This window comes from Moschus berezovskii, chromosome 11 (genome assembly GCF_049115385.1).
Source record: "Moschus berezovskii isolate FMDL1 chromosome 11, NW_MosBer_1.0, whole genome shotgun sequence".
Taxonomy (NCBI): Eukaryota; Metazoa; Chordata; class Mammalia; order Artiodactyla; family Moschidae; genus Moschus; species Moschus berezovskii.
In genome coordinates, this window is record NC_142470.1 from 95,553,215 (window position 1) to 95,570,016 (window position 16,802).

General features: G+C 54.0%; 1 protein-coding gene across 17 annotated transcripts in view; it reads left to right on the top strand.

The window, feature by feature from the left end:
- The window catches only part of DYSF (dysferlin), a 229,666-nt gene that overhangs the window by 201,753 nt on the left and 11,111 nt on the right, over positions 1 to 16,802 (top strand). For all 17 annotated transcript variants that reach the window (XM_055400236.2, XM_055400240.2, XM_055400242.2 and 14 more), the window contains 8 exons: positions 2,826 to 2,917; positions 6,063 to 6,233; positions 6,821 to 6,963; positions 8,999 to 9,138; positions 10,361 to 10,449; positions 10,689 to 10,784; positions 11,195 to 11,336; positions 15,753 to 15,852. In XM_055400236.2, the coding sequence (XP_055256211.2) occupies positions 2,826 to 2,917; positions 6,063 to 6,233; positions 6,821 to 6,963; positions 8,999 to 9,138; positions 10,361 to 10,449; positions 10,689 to 10,784; positions 11,195 to 11,336; positions 15,753 to 15,852 (973 nt within the window). The remainder of the gene's footprint in view (positions 1 to 2,825; positions 2,918 to 6,062; positions 6,234 to 6,820; positions 6,964 to 8,998; positions 9,139 to 10,360; positions 10,450 to 10,688; positions 10,785 to 11,194; positions 11,337 to 15,752; positions 15,853 to 16,802) is intronic.

Here is a 16,802-nt window from a genome sequence, read left to right on the forward strand (position 1 = left end):
GATTACTAAAGGTTTTTGTCCTTCTCTTAAATTTTATGCCTGAGTCAAGCACCGCCCTGACTTGCTCTAATCCTGACTGTTGAGTGAAGGAGTGGAACCGAGGGAGAGCCTGAGTCTGGAAGGACCTGCAGGGAAATGGGGGCAGGCAGAGTGTGGTTGGGAAGAGAGAGAAAGAAGAGGAGGTGAGGCAGAGTGAGGGGCGGTGGGGCTCAGACGTGGAGCTAGGCTCTCCTCTTGTCCCCTTGGGCAGGTGCAGGCCTAGCCTGTGTCCTAGGTTGTGGGAGGGCCCTGGTGTCCCATCCTTGCAGCCCTACTCTTCAAGGCGAGAAAAGCTCCATTGCCCTGCTGGGAGGTCACAGGGTGGGGTGGAGCGGTCCCAGCCCAGGCGCCACCCATGGCCTCCAAGATGTGGTTGTGGTCCAGTTCCTACACCTCAGGCCTTCCTGGTGCCGAGACTGACCTCAGCACTCTGGTCCTGGCTGCTTCCAAGGCTAGTTGAGGGAATACTGCTGCTCGGAGGAGGCTGGGTTGGGCTGAAAACATCTGGCTATTTCTCTCCCTTTCTATCGGCTGAAGCAGAGGTCACAGACAGGACCACAGCCTGGCCCAGTTACATATGTCACACAAACTGGTGTGTTTCTGGGGGTAGAAGCCTGCGCCCACCCACCCTTTCCTAAGGGGGCAGTGGACTGGGAGTGTGGAGGACTTGGGCACCCCGTTTTCACTGCAGGAGCAGAGGCTCAAAGTGCGTGTTGGGGTGGTGTGCGTGATGGGGCTGCTGGCCTGGCAAGTGGCAGCTGCTTCTTGTTTTTTGCAGGTATATTATTTTATTTGTCTGACGTTAATGAACCTTTAGTCTATAGTAATTGAAAATTAGCTATAAACTGGAATCAGGATAGATGGGAGAAACATTAACAACCTCAGATATGCAGATGATACCACTCTAATCACAGAAAATGAAGAGGAATTAAAGAACCTCTTGATGAGGGTGAAAGAGGAGAGTGAGAGAGCTGGCTTAAGACTAAATGCTAAAAAGACTAAGACCATGGCATCTGGCCCCAATACTGCAGAAAAGGTGGAAGTAGTGACAGATTTCCTTTTCTTGTGCTCCAAAATCACTGCGGACAGTGACTGCAGCCCTGAAATCAGAAGGCAATTGCTTCTTGGCAGGAAAGCAATGACAAACACAGACAGTGTGTTGAAAAACAGACATTACTCTGCTGACAATGGTCTGTATAGTCAAGGCTATGGTTTTCTCAGTGGTCACGTATGGATTGTGAGAGCTGGACAGTAAAGAAGGCAGAACGCCAAAGAATTGATGCCTTTGAACTGTGTGGTGCTGGAGAAGACTCTTGAGAGTCTCTTGGACAACAAGGAGCTCCAACCAATCAATCTTAAGGGAGATAAACCCTGGATATTCAATGGAAGGACTGATGCCAAAGCTGAAGCTTCAGTATTTTGGTCATCTGATGCAAACAGACGACTCATTGGAAAAGTCCCTGATACTGGGAAAGATTGAGAGCAGAAGCAGAAGAGGGCATCAGAGAATGAGATGGCTGGATGGCATCTCTGATGCAATGAACATGAACTTGGGCAAACTCTGGGAGACAGTGAGGGACAGGGAGGCCTGGCGTGCTGCAGTCTGTGGGGTCACAAAGAGTTGGAAAGGACTAATAGCAACAACAATAGAAGCTAGAATGGTGGTTGCTTATGGGGTAAAGAGTGATTGGGTGGAGGAATGAGGAAACTTTCTGGGGTGACTGAAATGTTCTGTATTTTGAAACATGTGCTGGTTTGTTGGTTACACAGATACAAACACACACCCATATATATATGCTCTAAATATACTATATATATATATCAACTGTGAAATAGTATTTCACTAATGCATATGTACATATACTATGCATATACATAATATATATATATGGGACTTCCCTGGTGGCTCAGATGGTAAAGCATCTGCCTACAATGCAGGAGACCTGGGTTCGATCCCTGGGTGGGGAAGATCCCCTGGAGAAGGAAACGGCAACCTCCTCTAGTACTCTTGCCTGGAAAATCCCATGGACGGAGGAGCCTGGTGGGCTACAGTCCATGGGGTCGCAAAGAGTCGGACATGACTAAGCGACTTCACTTTCTTTATTATATATATATATCACAGTGTACATGTGTATATACTAATGTGTGTATAATATGAATATTTATACTACATATGGGCTTCCCTGGTGGCTCAGATGGTGAAGAGTATTACATATACATTAGTCAAAACTCATCTAACTCTGTGTTAAGATTGACACATATTACTGATACAACTTTAACTGTAATTTAAAAAGTGGGGGAAAATGCTTAGGGTAAGGGCATGGACTTCGTTTCACTTTCTGGCGCTGGATGTGGTTGGCAGCTCACCGGTTGGGCGTGTAGAGGCTGGGCAGAGAATGGAAAGGTGATGAGAGCACATCAGGGCTGGGAGTGAGGAAGGGGTTTCATAGCTATCCCGACTATGAAACCTGAGGACAGGCAAAGCTGTCCAGGAGGTCTGTTTAGGGAATTCTCTCTGTTGGAAGTGGTGAAAAGACTGGTCATCCCCTTCAAGAAAACCTAAAGAGCAGGGTGGCGTTCTTTTGAAAGTGTCACCACACTGAGGCTATGCATCAGAGGACTCAGATTCCTAAGGGTTTCAGGAGGCATGCCCAGGGGATTCCAACTCTCTTGTTTAACCCCCAGATGTGGTGGGCCCCCTGACCCCTTTGAGAGCAGAGCAGCGAAGGAGCCTCAGAGACGTGTTGGGAAGGTGATTTCACTGGTGTTTCCTTCTCTTCCTGCAGTGTGATCCTTACATCAAGATCTCCATAGGGAAGAAATCGGTGAGTGACCAGGACAACTACATCCCTTGCACTCTGGAGCCTGTATTTGGAAAGTAAGTTGGAGTGACTTGGGGTTTGGGGTGGAGGTGCCAGTCTGGAATAACCCACAGCCCAGGGGAGAGATGTGGCTGCTGCTGGGAAGTCCCTGTCTCCTGGAGCAAAGCTTTGTTCCCTAAATCTTGCATGTCTGTGGGGGTGTAACCTCAGCTAGCTCTTCCTTAAGCCCTTGCAGAAGCTCCTAGTTAAACAGTTACCTCAAAGATCAGAAATCTAAATGGAAAGCCAAAGCATGCATTTGCTCCTTATTCTCTTTTTTTTAGATCAGCTTTCACTTTGGAATAATTTTAGATTTACAGGAAAATTGCAAAGATAGTACAGTTTTCATATACCCATCACTCAATTTCCCTCACCATTAACATCTTACCTAACATGTATCAAAATTAAGAAATTGATATTACTGCATTACTATTAACTAAACTCTACCCTTTATTGCCTGGCGTGCTGTGATTCATGGGGTCGCGGAGAGTCGGACACGACTGAGCGACTGAACTGAACTGAACTGAACTGAACCCTTTATTAGGATTTTGCCAATTTCCCCATGAATGTCCTGTCACTGTTTTAGGATCTAGATCAGGATTCCTATTGTATTCAGTAATTATCTTCTTTTATTGTTCCTTGTTCTTTTGTGGCAGATAGTAGAATTTCGTGGACTTAAGGGAGTGAAATACTTCCTAAAGTCTAAGAATGAGGAAGGGAGCAGTGCTCATTGCAGGGACTAGCTCCCAGCCATTCTGACCTGCTTGCTGTTTGCATGCGAGCCTGCTTAAGTCAGGGGGCTTCCCTGGTGGCCCGGCGGTAAAGAACCCACCTGCCAATGCAGGAGGTGGGTTTGATCCCGGGGTTGGGAAGATCCCCTGGAGAAGGAAATAGCAACCTACTCCAGTATTCTTGCCTGGGAAGTCCTATATATAGAAAAGAGAATCTTGAGAGAGGTTGGCAGCTGTTTCTCTAGCACCTGTTGGAGAAGGCATGTACTGATATTGTCAAGCAGCACACTGGATTCATGAACCAGTGTCACGCCTTTTTTGGAGGGGATACAGCCCTGGCCAATGATGAGTCACCGCCTAGCTGGAACTGGAAGGAGGGGCTGCGGGGAGGATGGCAGGCGTGAGAGAGGAACCCTGTTTGGTGTGCGTGGCCGGCATGGGGCCCCAGGCTGAGGAGACCACACAGGGCCCAAGGCAAGGCGGGAGCGTGAGTGTAGAATGCGCCTCTCCCTCGCCGTTTGCCATCTGCCCCAGACCATGATCACCTGCTCTGTCTGTGGTTCAAGCCTCCCCCAGTCCACAGCAGGAGCGCTTTGTTCCTATCACCCACGTGCTGACTGGCCTTAGGCATGGGACATAATCAAAGACAACTCTGGTTTTATCTACCAGTTTCCTATAAACATTTGCTCTGTGGGGTGATCGTCCTCACTGCCTGAGTGGAAACCATGGCACAGGCCGCTTTCCTGCTCGGGCTCAGACAGCCCACTTTGCTGGAGACCCACTGTCTCCAGGTGGTGACCAGGATGCGCGTTCATGTGTTGTCAGGAGCGCGGAGACGGCTGGAGGGTCCACCTTGGCCACAGCATATACACCTTGGGCAGGGATGTGCAGAGGGGAGGAGGGGCTTGGCCCAGTTGCCTCCCCCTCTAGCTGCCCCCGCTGTTCTTGCAGGGCCAGGACAAGGGAGATGTGGGAGAGCAGGGGCCCATCTCAAGTGCAAACTTTGCTCGTCTGACACCCTTTGGGTGGCAGATGCTTGGTCTCTTGTGGGTGCTTTCCAGAGCCCTCCCACCCCCACCAGGCCCTCCTAACATAGCTCCTGGGATGTGGCAGGTGCCGTGTCCCTTTAGCTGGCATCTCCCTCTCACCCACCCACCCATTCTCAGATGCATCTCCCCACAGCCTCTCACCATTAGGGCTCCATGTCCCATGGGTTGGGCTTCAGGCAACCCCCTACACTGCAGCTCTGTGCCCAGCCAGGACAGGCACACAGCTCCTCCCAGACACACCGCACCTCCTGTCTGCCACTAGCTGCTTGCGCTTCATCAAGCACAACTCGGGTGCCAGGCTGTGTCTCCCTCCTAAAGGGAGGTCATTTCAGGGGAGAAGGGATAGCACTTCCACACTTGACCTCCGTGGGAGGTGGGTCTCTCTCCAGAGAGATCTCTTCACAAGTCCCCTTCCCATCCTGCTCTAGAAGCAGTGGAGAAGCCCCAAGAGTCCCGAAAGTGGATCCCAGGCCACGCCCTTGGTAAATTCCAGAGCTCTGGCACCTCGCTCTGGAGTTTCACATCTTGTCCTGGTGGGAAAACTCATTAAAATTTTAATTATTTATGTGGCTGCATCATGATCTCCCTTGCATCATGCAGGATCTTTCCTTGAGGCATGCGTACTCCTAGTTATGGTGTGTGGGCTTTAGGGGTTGCAGCACATGCGCTTAATTGCTCCACCACGTGTGGGACCTTAGTTCCCTAACCAGGGATGAAACTCAAGTCCTCCGTATTGCAAGGTGGATTCTTAACCACTGAACCACCAGGAAAGTCCTGCTGCTGCTGCTGCTGCTAAGTCGCTTCAGTTGTGTCCGACTCTGTGTGACCCCATAGGCGGCAGCCCACCAGGCTCCCTGTCCCTGGGATTCTCCAGGCAAGAACACTGGAGTGGGCTGTCATTTCCTTCTCCAATGTGTGAAAGTGAAAAGTGAAAGTGAAGTCGCTCAGTCGTGTCCAACTCTTCACAACCCCATTGACTGCAGCCTACCAGGCTCCTCTGCCCATGGGATTTTCCAGGCAAGAGTACTGGAGTGGGGTGCCATCGCCTTCTCTGAGGAAAGTCCTAGGAAACTTTAACCTTGTGAATGAACCCAGTTCATCCATCCATTCTGTGGTCCATCAGGCAGGCATCTGCTGATTATTTGGGAGAACCACACACACACACACTGAGACAAGCCCCACATCGGGAGTGCTGAGGGTGGTGTGCTGTGAGAGTGGTGGAAGGTCTGAGGAGGGTGGACTGAGGCCAGTCCTGCAAGAGGAGGAGGCCAGGGATGGCTTTCCAGCCTGTGCTCCAACCTGGCCACCCCCTTGAGGTCCTGCTGTGTCCGATGACCCCTGGGAGCTGGTGTTGTCATGACGTCCCCCCTCCTTCCTCGCAGGATGTTTGAGCTGACCTGCACTCTGCCTCTGGAGAAGGACCTGAAGGTCACCCTCTATGACTATGACCTCCTCTCCAAGGATGAAAAAATTGGGGAGACGGTCATTGATCTGGAGAACAGGCTGCTGTCCAAGTTCGGGGCCCGCTGTGGACTCCCCCAGACCTACTGCGTGTGAGTGCACGGGGCTGGCTGCTTCTCTGACTGTGGGCTGAGCGCTGACTGTGTGCCGGCCTGATCCTAGCCCGGCACACACACTCTGTCAGTCAGCCCCGGTCTCATCCCCACTCCATAGATATGGACACCGAGGCCCAGGTTTGTAAGTGGTGGGGTTAGGATTTGAAGCTGCTTATCTGACTCTAAGAACCCAGCGCTTCATCATGGCGTTACAGTTCTCCTTAAGGCACCATCGAGGTGCCTGGAGAGGGGACGGAGAAGGGAGGCAGACAGCGGGATGGGTCACAGAGCCTGGCTGGGCCCTACAGTCCTCACTCACTTCCTGCCAACTTCTTGTCTGGGTCTGAGTCTCTAAATCTGGAAATTGGATCCCATGCACGTGTAAAGGAGTCAATTTGTCTCTGGGTCCCAGTCTCTCTGTGTGTGAAATGGGCTCCCCAGTCATGATGAAGAATCACATGGGGTGCCCATGGTCACAGAGATGGCGACTGATGCCATGTTTGTGGGCACATAGGCCACCGCACACCCCCTCTGCCCCGTCAGTTCCTGGAGGGTCTCATCTCTGTGTTTTGCTTGGGCATCAGCTCTGGACCCAACCAGTGGAGGGATCAGCTCCGCCCCTCTCAGCTCCTCCACCTGTTCTGCCAGCAGCACCGAGTCAAGGCCCCCGTGTACCGGACAGACCGCGTGGTGTTTCAGGATAAAGAATACACCATCGAAGAAATAGGTGAGCTCTCCCTCCAATGCCTTCTCTCTTATGGGTCCTCTCCTGTCATAAAGGGGCTTGGAAATATCCACCGGACAAGACCCGCACCCGCACAGTGTGGTCTGGGGTCTCCAGGGCAGCACAGATGGACTAAACTTGCCCTTGGTCTTCTTGGGACCAGTGCTTACCTGGAACACCATTGTGAAGGTTAGAGGTCAGAGCTGGGGCCAGGGTTGGGGGTTCATCAGAGTTCAGCCTGCGGCCAGGTTGGGGCCTGTCTGAGGGGAGGATGAGGTGGGTGTCTGAAGCCAGGGTCAGGGTCATGGTTGGGATTGGGCTGCTTCTGGCTTTCGGTGGTCAGACTGGTCAGAGATTGGGTGCAGCCCACCGCTGAGAAGATTTTCTACTTGAATCACGCTAGCATGCCAGTTTGACCTTGACGGTACCTTCCGAGCCCCTAGTCACAGCTCCTGCACCTGATACATCCACAGGGTGGCAGGAAGTCCTGTCGCCCTCATCTTGCCTGATGCTTTGGGTCTGTCTAGTGCTCATGCCTAGGGTGCCGCCGTGTGCTCCCTGCATGTCTGAGATGCTCAGAGGCCTGCAAGGCCCACCCGGAGCAGCTCAGACTCCCCGGAGGTGTTTACAGGCCCAGCTGGCCCCTCGCCTCCTGCTGGTTTCGGCGATGTTTGATGTCAGAGCTGGTGCTGCGGTTGTAAACGGGGAATGAGGCTCTGGCTCCCCATCCCCAGCACACCCTCTTCTGTCTCTCTGCTTCTCCGAGGTCACGGCTGAGTCAGGCTCCTTTCCATTAGGCCCTAACCCCACCCCCGTTCTCTTTGCCTGTAGAACACGCATCTGTTTTAGGGGTGGTCTCATTTCCTTCTGCTAGTCTGTGAGCAGCTTAAGCACAGGGACCCGGGCTCATGGTCATAAATTCATAGGAAAAGAAAGCCAGAAAGCCAGAATTCTGCCTGTTTTTGCAGATGAGGCCGTTCAGACCAAGAGTGGTTAACAACCTCCCCACAGTCACCCAACCCTTTAGGGGCAGAACCAGGTTCCTGGCCCAGTGGTCCTCCTGCAATGCTATGCTGCTTCCTTAGTGGCACCTATTAAACTGGGTAGGGCAGGTTTGATGGATGACCGTGTGTGTGTGTGTGTGTGTGTGTGTGTGTGTGTGTGTATGGTGTTAGAATCTGTGCTAGTGAACATGGGCACGCCTGAGTGCACATACCTGTGTGTGTACATGTGTATAGACACACGGGGACCCTCCTACTCTCAGTCAGGTCTCTGTCATGGGGGCTCCAAGTTCATGTTGCTGGCTCATCAGCCAGCCTTCTCAGGGTTAGAAACACCCCATCCCCAGTACCAGTTCGTGACCCATCCCCTGACAGGTAGAGCTACACCTGGAAGCACGCAGGGGAGGGGGGTGTTCACACCCAGTTACACACCTTTCCTAATGAGGGTGTGATCTCAGCCACCCTGCTGGCCAGTTGTGTGACTGCCTGGTGCTTCTTGTCTGTCACCTGTGAAATGGGGCTAATAATAGCACTTCCCTGTTAGCGTTACTTTGAGGATCAAACCTTTAATATCTATGAAGAACAGTGCCTGGCTCTTGATTTAAATGTGTTCTCTGTTATTGCTATTATTTTAGCTACTGCTACTAATCAAAGAGATTGCATGAACCAGAGAATAGTACTGAGAGCACTTAGATGCTTTATCTGGCAAAAGAGCTTGAAGAACCTCAGAGCTGAGAGCAGTCTAGAGGGGCTTCCTGGAAGTGGTGGGCTTTGGAGGGTGGGGAGAATTTATAAGAACAGCTTACAGAAGAAGATGCTTGGAGGAGGTGATGGCAATGGGAAATCTGGATTTTAAGCCTGGAGCCTGTGGACAGTGAGATTCCCGCTACAGAGAGTGAGATGTGAGGGCCAGAAGAAGTGCATCTGGGTTTGGGGTGAGGCTGTGGGGTTAGTGGCTTCCCAAGGCCCCCAGGCACCCCTGCCATTTCCTGCTCACTCAGTCCTGGCAGTGTTTTTCATCTTCTTCCTGGGGTTAGAGGCTGGCAGGGTCCCAAACCCGCACCTGGGCCCGGTGGAGGAGCGTCTGGCCTTGCACATCCTCCAGCAGCAGGGCCTGATCCCCGAGCATGTGGAGTCCCGGCCTCTCTACAGCCCCCTGCAGCCAGACATCGAGCAGGTAGGACCTCACCCTCAGCCCCAGAGCCCCTAACCCTCAGCTCCCCCGCCCCAAGGACGGCATGGATACCTCAGAAGCACCAGTGGAGACCTCGGGATTTGGCTGACCCCTCCTTGCCATATTTTTCTGATCTGGGCAGTTACCACTGAGCACTGTTGGCCTATGAGAGAGCCGCCTTGAGCCTGGCCTTCCCGGGCTATCTGCGGGCCTTGGGGCCCGGGGAATGAGCTGCCTCCTCCGTCCCCATGTAGGCTGAGCCTCTGGCTGCCCATGAGTCATGCTGAAGCCCCAGTGTTTCAGCCTGGCCAGGCTGTCCTCCCCTACCATCAGTCAGCGACACCCCAGAAGGCCGGCCCTGTGCTGGGCTTGTAGGGAGTTCAGACAAGTCAACCCTGTGACAGAGAGGCAAAGCAGCCACCAGGAAGGTCAGGGGAGTCCTCCCAGGCAGAGGGAGGGTGAGCAGAGGGACAGCAGACCTTGGCTGACACAGGAGGGCTTCCTGGAGGGAGTGAGCTCAGGGCTGGGGCTTGGAGGAAGAAGAGGAGGGAAGGGCTTACAGGCTGAGACGGGGTGATGCAGCCGTACAGGTGCCTCTGTGCACAGCAGAGAACATCCTGTCTGCTCTTTGGAGCTGAGTCCTCCTTCCCGTGGTGGCATGGCGACCAGCCACCCAGAGTGGCACTGCAGGTGTTGAAATGTTAGCTCTTTCATGCTCACGTGAGCAGACGTTAGGTCAGTCCCTTCTCCTCCTCCTGTAAGATGGGGCCAGAGGTAACAGCTGCTCGCAAAGAGGGCACGAGCTGAAGGGTGGCAGGTAGAATGGTTTCCTGTCTGGAAACCCTCTGAGCCCCTATGACCAAACCACACTCTCTGACCCTCTACAACTGTGTCCACCATTCCAAGGTCAGAGTGCCCCCTACTCTTTCCCACCTGGCAGGGTGAGACCCAGCGAACATCCCCATCCCCAGGGAGCTGCCCTGACCCCGACCCCTGACCCCCAGGCACTCCCCAAGTCCCTGGCCAGTGGGGCGGTGGGCTCAGCCCTGTTGTTGGCCCTGTGGTCCCACTGAAGGCACCTCCCCTGCTGGATGCTGAGCCTCGCCATGCAGGCCCGAGTCTCCTCTGTCCTGTGTTCCAAGTATCCAGTGCAGAGCAGGCGGTTGGGAGATGTTGGTTGAGTGAAAAGGGTGGCTGGAGACCAGGGTCATGTCTCCGTTTCCAGGGGAAGCTGCAAATGTGGGTCGACCTGTTTCCGAAGGCCCTGGGGCGGCCGGGACCTCCCTTCAACATCACCCCACGGAGAGCCAGAAGGTGACTGATGTGGCCTGGGCTCAGGGCTGAGCAGGGTGGGGGGTGGTTGCTGTGGGTGGGACCAGGAGGTGGTTCTTGGGCTGGGCTTTTTGCCACTCAGGCGCCACTTCTGTGTCAACATGACCAAGTGTCCAGCCAGGCAAGCAGCAGTCTTGGGTGAGCAGACTTCTTGGGTTCTTGGTCAAGGTCCGCCCACCCTTGCTGGGAATCCGTGTGGATTTGAGTCATTTTCCCTGCAGGTTTTTCCTGCGTTGTATTATCTGGAACACCAAGGATGTGATCCTGGATGACCTCAGCATCACCGGGGAGAAGATGAGCGACATTTACGTGAAAGGGTGGGTGGTCACCCTTCTTTCCACCCGTCCCAGCTCCAGGGTATCACCTCTGCTCCCATGAGGGTGGTGATCAGTCGGGAAAGGGGGCACTCTGGTGTGGGGAAAGGGGAGAACAGGAAAGCAAAGGCAGTCTTATGGAAGTCGTCTCTGCCTCTGGGGAGTTGACCCCCACCAGATGTCTTCTTCCATGCTAATATTTGGGTTGAACTTATAAGGTTTGAGAATGCCGCTCAAGAGAGAAATTGGAATATTGTGAAATTTATGGCACATTTGGTATACTGTGGAGATTTCTTGGGATTTATTTTTCCTCTCATTTACAAGTTCAATGACCTGCTTAATTCCTTAAGTTGAGGATGCATATTGTGGTAGAAACCTCAGTTAGCTATGTTCTCTCAAATGTGTATTTCTAGTTGGATGGTTGGCTTTGAAGAACACAAGCAAAAGACAGATGTACATTATCGGTCCCTGGGAGGTGAAGGCAACTTTAACTGGAGGTTCGTTTTCCCTTTTGACTACCTGCCTGCTGAGCAAGTCTGCACCGTCTCCAAGAAGGTGAGTGTCATCCCTGTTCCCAGTGATGTTGGTCGCAGGGCTGCCAGCTATCAGCCTGACCACACCACCTGTTACAGCTGTGTCACTGTCATATCCTCAGCCTGTCCCGCCCACATCTGCCATCATGGCATGACACCCACGGCTGTCCCATCACCGCCACCGTCACCACCACCACCACCAGGGCCTCCACGCCCCTCCTTCCTTGGCCGCCACCTTTTCCATCATGAGCATTGCTGCCACCCCACCGCCACCCCACCCCGCAAGGCCCCCATTGTTATACGTAACTTAGGTTCAAATCCTAACAATTCAACTAGCGGGGAGGGCCTTGGTATCAGAGTGGGGAGGACACTGTAGGGAAACTCAGCAAGGTCATCAGAGGGTGGGGGTAGGGTACCACCTAGGGAGGCTGGCCCCAGAGGGCTGGGCTGGCCTGAGATCAACTTGTTGATGGGATCAGATACTGCTTAGCCAAGTTTCCACTGCTTCCCCCTTTCTCCCATTTCTGTGTCTGGGGCCTGGGATGCCTTCCAGGCTGGTCCCTCAGGCCTGGGGAGGTCCGCCCGGTGCATCAGCTGGGGTCAAGGGGCTGCTCCAGAGCTCTCAGCTCTTTGTAGGTCCGCATCTCCTAGTTTAGGCCTCATCTGGGTCATAAACTCTTTCCTCCTGAGGCAGGTGGTGGCCCTGGGCCTGCTCTGAGGGAGCAGCCCCCAGAGCATAGTGAGGAGGATGCCACGGGAAGTGGCTGCCCGGAGGTGGTGGGCCCCTCTGCTGGAGCCTCTAACCACACCTCCCACCTAGAATCTGTTTCTCTTGGAGGTGCTCACCTGCTTGATTGACCGGGTGAATGCCCGTCTGGACTTGAGATTCTGAGGGTCCTTCTTCCTTCCAGAGGTGGTGTCCGGCTTCTTCTTGTCACGGAGGCAAACTTCTATGACTCCTCTTTCTGTCCTGAGTGGCTATGTGGCTTCAGGAAGGGAAATATGGCAGTGTACCTCGGCTGCCATGACCCCTTCCCAACCCAACACACAGCGCTGCACTTCAGAGAAACTGGAATGTTCCAGTGAACATTCTGAAACGATTAAGCAAAAGAAATAAGTGCTAAATAAGGCTGAATGAATTCTTTCACCTGGGGATTGCTGCCTAGTGCCTACTAGAAAGCAGAGAGTAGTAAGCCCTGGATGCTGTACGGTCAAGGAAAGCCTAGCATGTTTGTAGGTTTCATCTTGTTTGCCTTTGCTCAGTGTGTTTGTCTATTGAAAGACATTTTCCTAACACAGCAAATGCTGCATCTGCTGGGGGCGAGCTCCAAGTCAAACAAACAGCACCTGTCCTTGCTGTGGACAGAGAGGATGAGAAATGGGGGCCTCTGGCAGGCCACTGCCCATGCTCACCAAGCCCTCCATGGGGCGAGCTGTGGCTGGGGAACCGATCGGCCTGCTCACATGGGAGGCCGGACCACCTCTCTGTTGTGACAGGTGGAGATGGGGACAAGGCGTTGCAGGATGCAGAGGCTTCTACTTTCTCCTGGTGTTGTGGCAGGTGACTGAGAAATGAAAAAGGCTGGAAGCGGCTATTACACTGAGCAAGGGAGAGAAAGGGAAGAGAGAGACCTACTAGAGGGCACCCGGCAGTTCTGAGAGCCCAGGGAGGTTGCTGATAAAGAGTTTGAGGTGGCTCCGTTCTGGCAACAGTGGGCTTTCACTTCTGCCCTTTAGTCATGAGCAGGGAGCAGAGAAGGAGGGAGTCTGAGTCACGGTGGAGCTCCAGAGTAAGACGGGCTGAGGGAAGGGACCGGTTGGCCCAATGCCCTGCAGGCCAGGTTGGTCTTGAGAGAATGAGAAGGCCGGGAGGGATGCTAAGTGGGGAGGAGGAAGAGAGGTCTGGGGAGGCTCACGGTGGGTGGGGAAGGCTGAGGGACTGCCACCTGCGTGGTGCCAGGCTCTGGAGAGGGCAGCTGGAGTGAGGGGTGGCAGAGGTCAGGAGAGGAGATTGGAAACAGTCAAAGGGTTCCGCAGTCAACCAGGAAAGGGAGGGAGTAACTGGTTTGACCTGAGAGGGCCAACGGGTCCCTCTGGGAGAAAAGACCCTGGGAGGCAGGGGGAGACGTGCCCGCAGTGGGGCCCCAATTAGCTGGTCTGGGCTGGGGGACTGAGTCTGCTGGGGGGAGTGCAGGGGCACCGCACAGCCTCTGGGTGTCCTGGTCTTGCTGCAGAGCCAGCCCTCTGCTGAGGGGTTCAGGGCCTCTGGCAGGCAGGCCCTCCAGGGACCCCATTAACCAGACGAGACTGTCATAAAGTACAAGGTCTCCTTTCATCCGGCGGCTTTGAACCACCGCTGGTTGCCCCGGCCGGCTCCCCACCTGGAGCCCAGCACACCCACCGGGGCCTGCCTGCGCGTCAGGCACCCACCCTGCAAATAAACAGCTAGTAAAAGGGCCCAGACTGGGAGCATAATGAGTGCCCGGGACCTGGGGGGCCATTCCCCAGGCTGGAGCCCCAGCCCAGCTGCTCCCACCAGGGGCCGTTTGAACCTCTGGCTCATTACTGAGCCCATAAACTGGGCCGGCCAGAGGCATGGGGGAGGCTGGCGGCCTGTGCAGGCAGGCCTGTGGAGCTGGCCATAAAAGCCCCGCCAGAGGAGGGAGGCACCTGCAGGGGGGCTGGAGCCCGGAGTAGGGGAGGCAGCAGATGCGGGCCGGGGGCGAGGGGCCAGGTGGGGACCTGAGCCCCTTCCCCAACCCGCCGGCAGTCCAGGCTGTAACCGGCTGCTTCGCAAGGTGATGGATCCTCAGGGGGCGCTGCTGCGGGAGCTCTGTGGGGTCTGTGTGATCTGGAGTGGCCACCAAGGCTGTATGTATAGGGCACCTGGGCCCAGACAAACCCTGGGTGGTCAGCAGTGCTCCCCGACTCCTGTGGAGCCTGTGCCCTTGAGATTGGGTCCCGACCCCTGCTGTGACCTGGCACCCACCATCAGCAGGATGTGGTCAGAATGTTTCCTCTCCTTGCTACCCACTTGGGTGAAGCTACAGAGGACAGAGAACAGGTGTGAGCAGGAAGGCCCCAGGGACAGGCCTTTGGGTTGAGTGTGACTGGGCCCAGAGATGGATCCTGGCCTCAGTGAGCCCAGGGCCCATGCTCAGCGGCTCCCCGAGGCCTCCGTGGAGAGAAGGCCCAGACGATGCTAGTCCAGCCTGGTTGGCCTGAGGGAGGGGGAGGCGGGGGAACAATGGGCTGGTGGCCTTCCTGTCTTCCCCCCACCTAACTGGGGCTTTTGCTCTGCCCTGGGGTGAGCCCTTGGAGATGCAGGTGGGCTTCTCAGTGCCAGTTCCTTTGGGAGCCCTCCAGGTTCTCAGCCGGCCCACCCTGTTCCCAAGATCACTCTGGTAGAACATGATTAAGAGATGAGAGTGGAACCCTGGAACCTGACTGCCTGGGTTGGAATCCAGCTCACCACTCCCTAACTGGGTGACTTGGATAAATTACTTGCTGTGACCAACCTACATAGCATATTAAAAAGCAGAGACATTGCTTTACCAACAAAGGTCCGTCTAGTCAAGGCTATGGTTTTTCCAGTGGTCATGTATGGATGTGAGAGTTGGACTGTGAAGAAAGCTGATCGCTGAAGAATTGATGCTTTTGAACTGTGGTGCTGGAGAAGACTCTTGAGAGTCCCTTGGACTGCAAGGAGATCCAACCAGTCCATTCTAAAGGAGATCAATCCTGGGTGTTCATTGGAAGGACTGATGCTGAATCTGAAACTCTAATACTTTGGCCACCTCACGAGAAGAGTTGACTCACTGGAAAAGACTCTGATGCTGGGAGGGATTGGGGGCAGGAGGAGAAGGGGACAACAGAGGATGAGATGGCTGGATGGCATCACTGACTTGATGGACATGAGTTTGAGTGAACTCCGGGAGTTGGTGATGGACAGGGAGGCCTGGCATGCTGTGATTCATGGGGTTGCAAAGAGTCGGACACGACTGAGCAACTCAACTGAACTGAGCTGAACTGATTTCCTCAGCTGTAAGGATAGTATCTCTCCCATAGGTCATTGGAAGGATAAATGATTTTATAGTGGAAAGGGGCTGGTGTATAAGAAATGCAATATTAATGTTTTTATTAGCTGTCAGAGCCTAGGCAAATTCTTCACTTCTTCAAGCCGTTGTTTCATCATCTGTAAGACAGGAATGAAAACCTTGACTCATGGAATTGTGAGCGTTAAAGGAACTACTTTATATCAAGTGAACACTGCCCTCTGGGGTCTCAGCAGTCTTCTTGCCAGGACCTGACTCTGGCAAGTCCCTCAGGGATGTCCCCCTACACTGCCTCCTCCAGGCAGTCCTCCAGGCAGGAAGGGACCACTGCCCTTCTCTAATCCTGTTCCCCTGCTTCCTTCTCTACTTCTCCTCTGGGCCAGGATGCTTTCTGGAGGCTGGACAAGACAGAGAGCAAGATCCCCGCACGAGTGGTATTCCAGATCTGGGACAATGACAAATTCTCCTTTGATGACTTTCTGGGTGAGCACCATTTCCAGTCTACCATTCTGCCTATCAGCGTGTCCCAGAGTCCCTGCTGTGCATGTGTGTGTCTCTAGGGCCTTTCGGCAGGGCTGGCAGGAGGATCAGGGAGCTCACACTCACTGGTCCATGGTGCTGAGTGAGGCTGGTGACAGAGAGTAGTGCCACGGGGATCAGAGTGGCCAGCAGGGTGGCCTGCCGGCAGAGGTGGCATTGAACGGTGGGCCGTGTTGGATGGTGGGACCCAAGGAAGGAAGAGAGGGGAGCACAGGGTGAAGCCAGTGTGGGCAGGGGCTGGCTGTCACTAGCTGTCTGGCCTCTGGAAAGTTGTGGTGCATCCATACAATGGGATGCTATTCAGCCACGAGAGAAGTGAAATCCTGACTCATGGTACACCATGCATGAACCGTGAAAACATACCAAGTAAAAGAAGTCAGACACGAAAGGACAAATATTGTATGACTCCTTCATAGGAAATGTCCACAATACGTAATCCACAGAGGCAGAAAGTGGTCACTGGGGACTGGGAAGAGAGGTGGGTACGATGTGTCTTTTAGGGATGATGAAAATATTCTGAAATTAGATAGTGGTCGATCAACTCTGGGAATATACTAGAAGCCACTGAGTTGAACACTTTAAAGTGGTTACAATGGTGCACTTTATTATGTGAGTTTCACCTCAGTAAAATAGTGAGCCTGTGAAAAAGGCCTTCCAGGAGGTCAGGAGTCCTGGGTTCCAGTTCTGCTTTGCCACCTAGGAGCAGGGCAGGCTTGGATGAATCACTGGAGCCCTCCTTGGGTGGCTCTTGATTGCAGGATTAGCTGAGCTCTTGGCCCTCCCCCCCCCACCCTGCCCCCACCACAGAGGACATTCTGAGGAGCAGCCCCAGCAGGAATGGGGAGAGGGCTTCCAGCCCCTCAGGCTGCTCTTCACCCGACGTCCCCCCACAG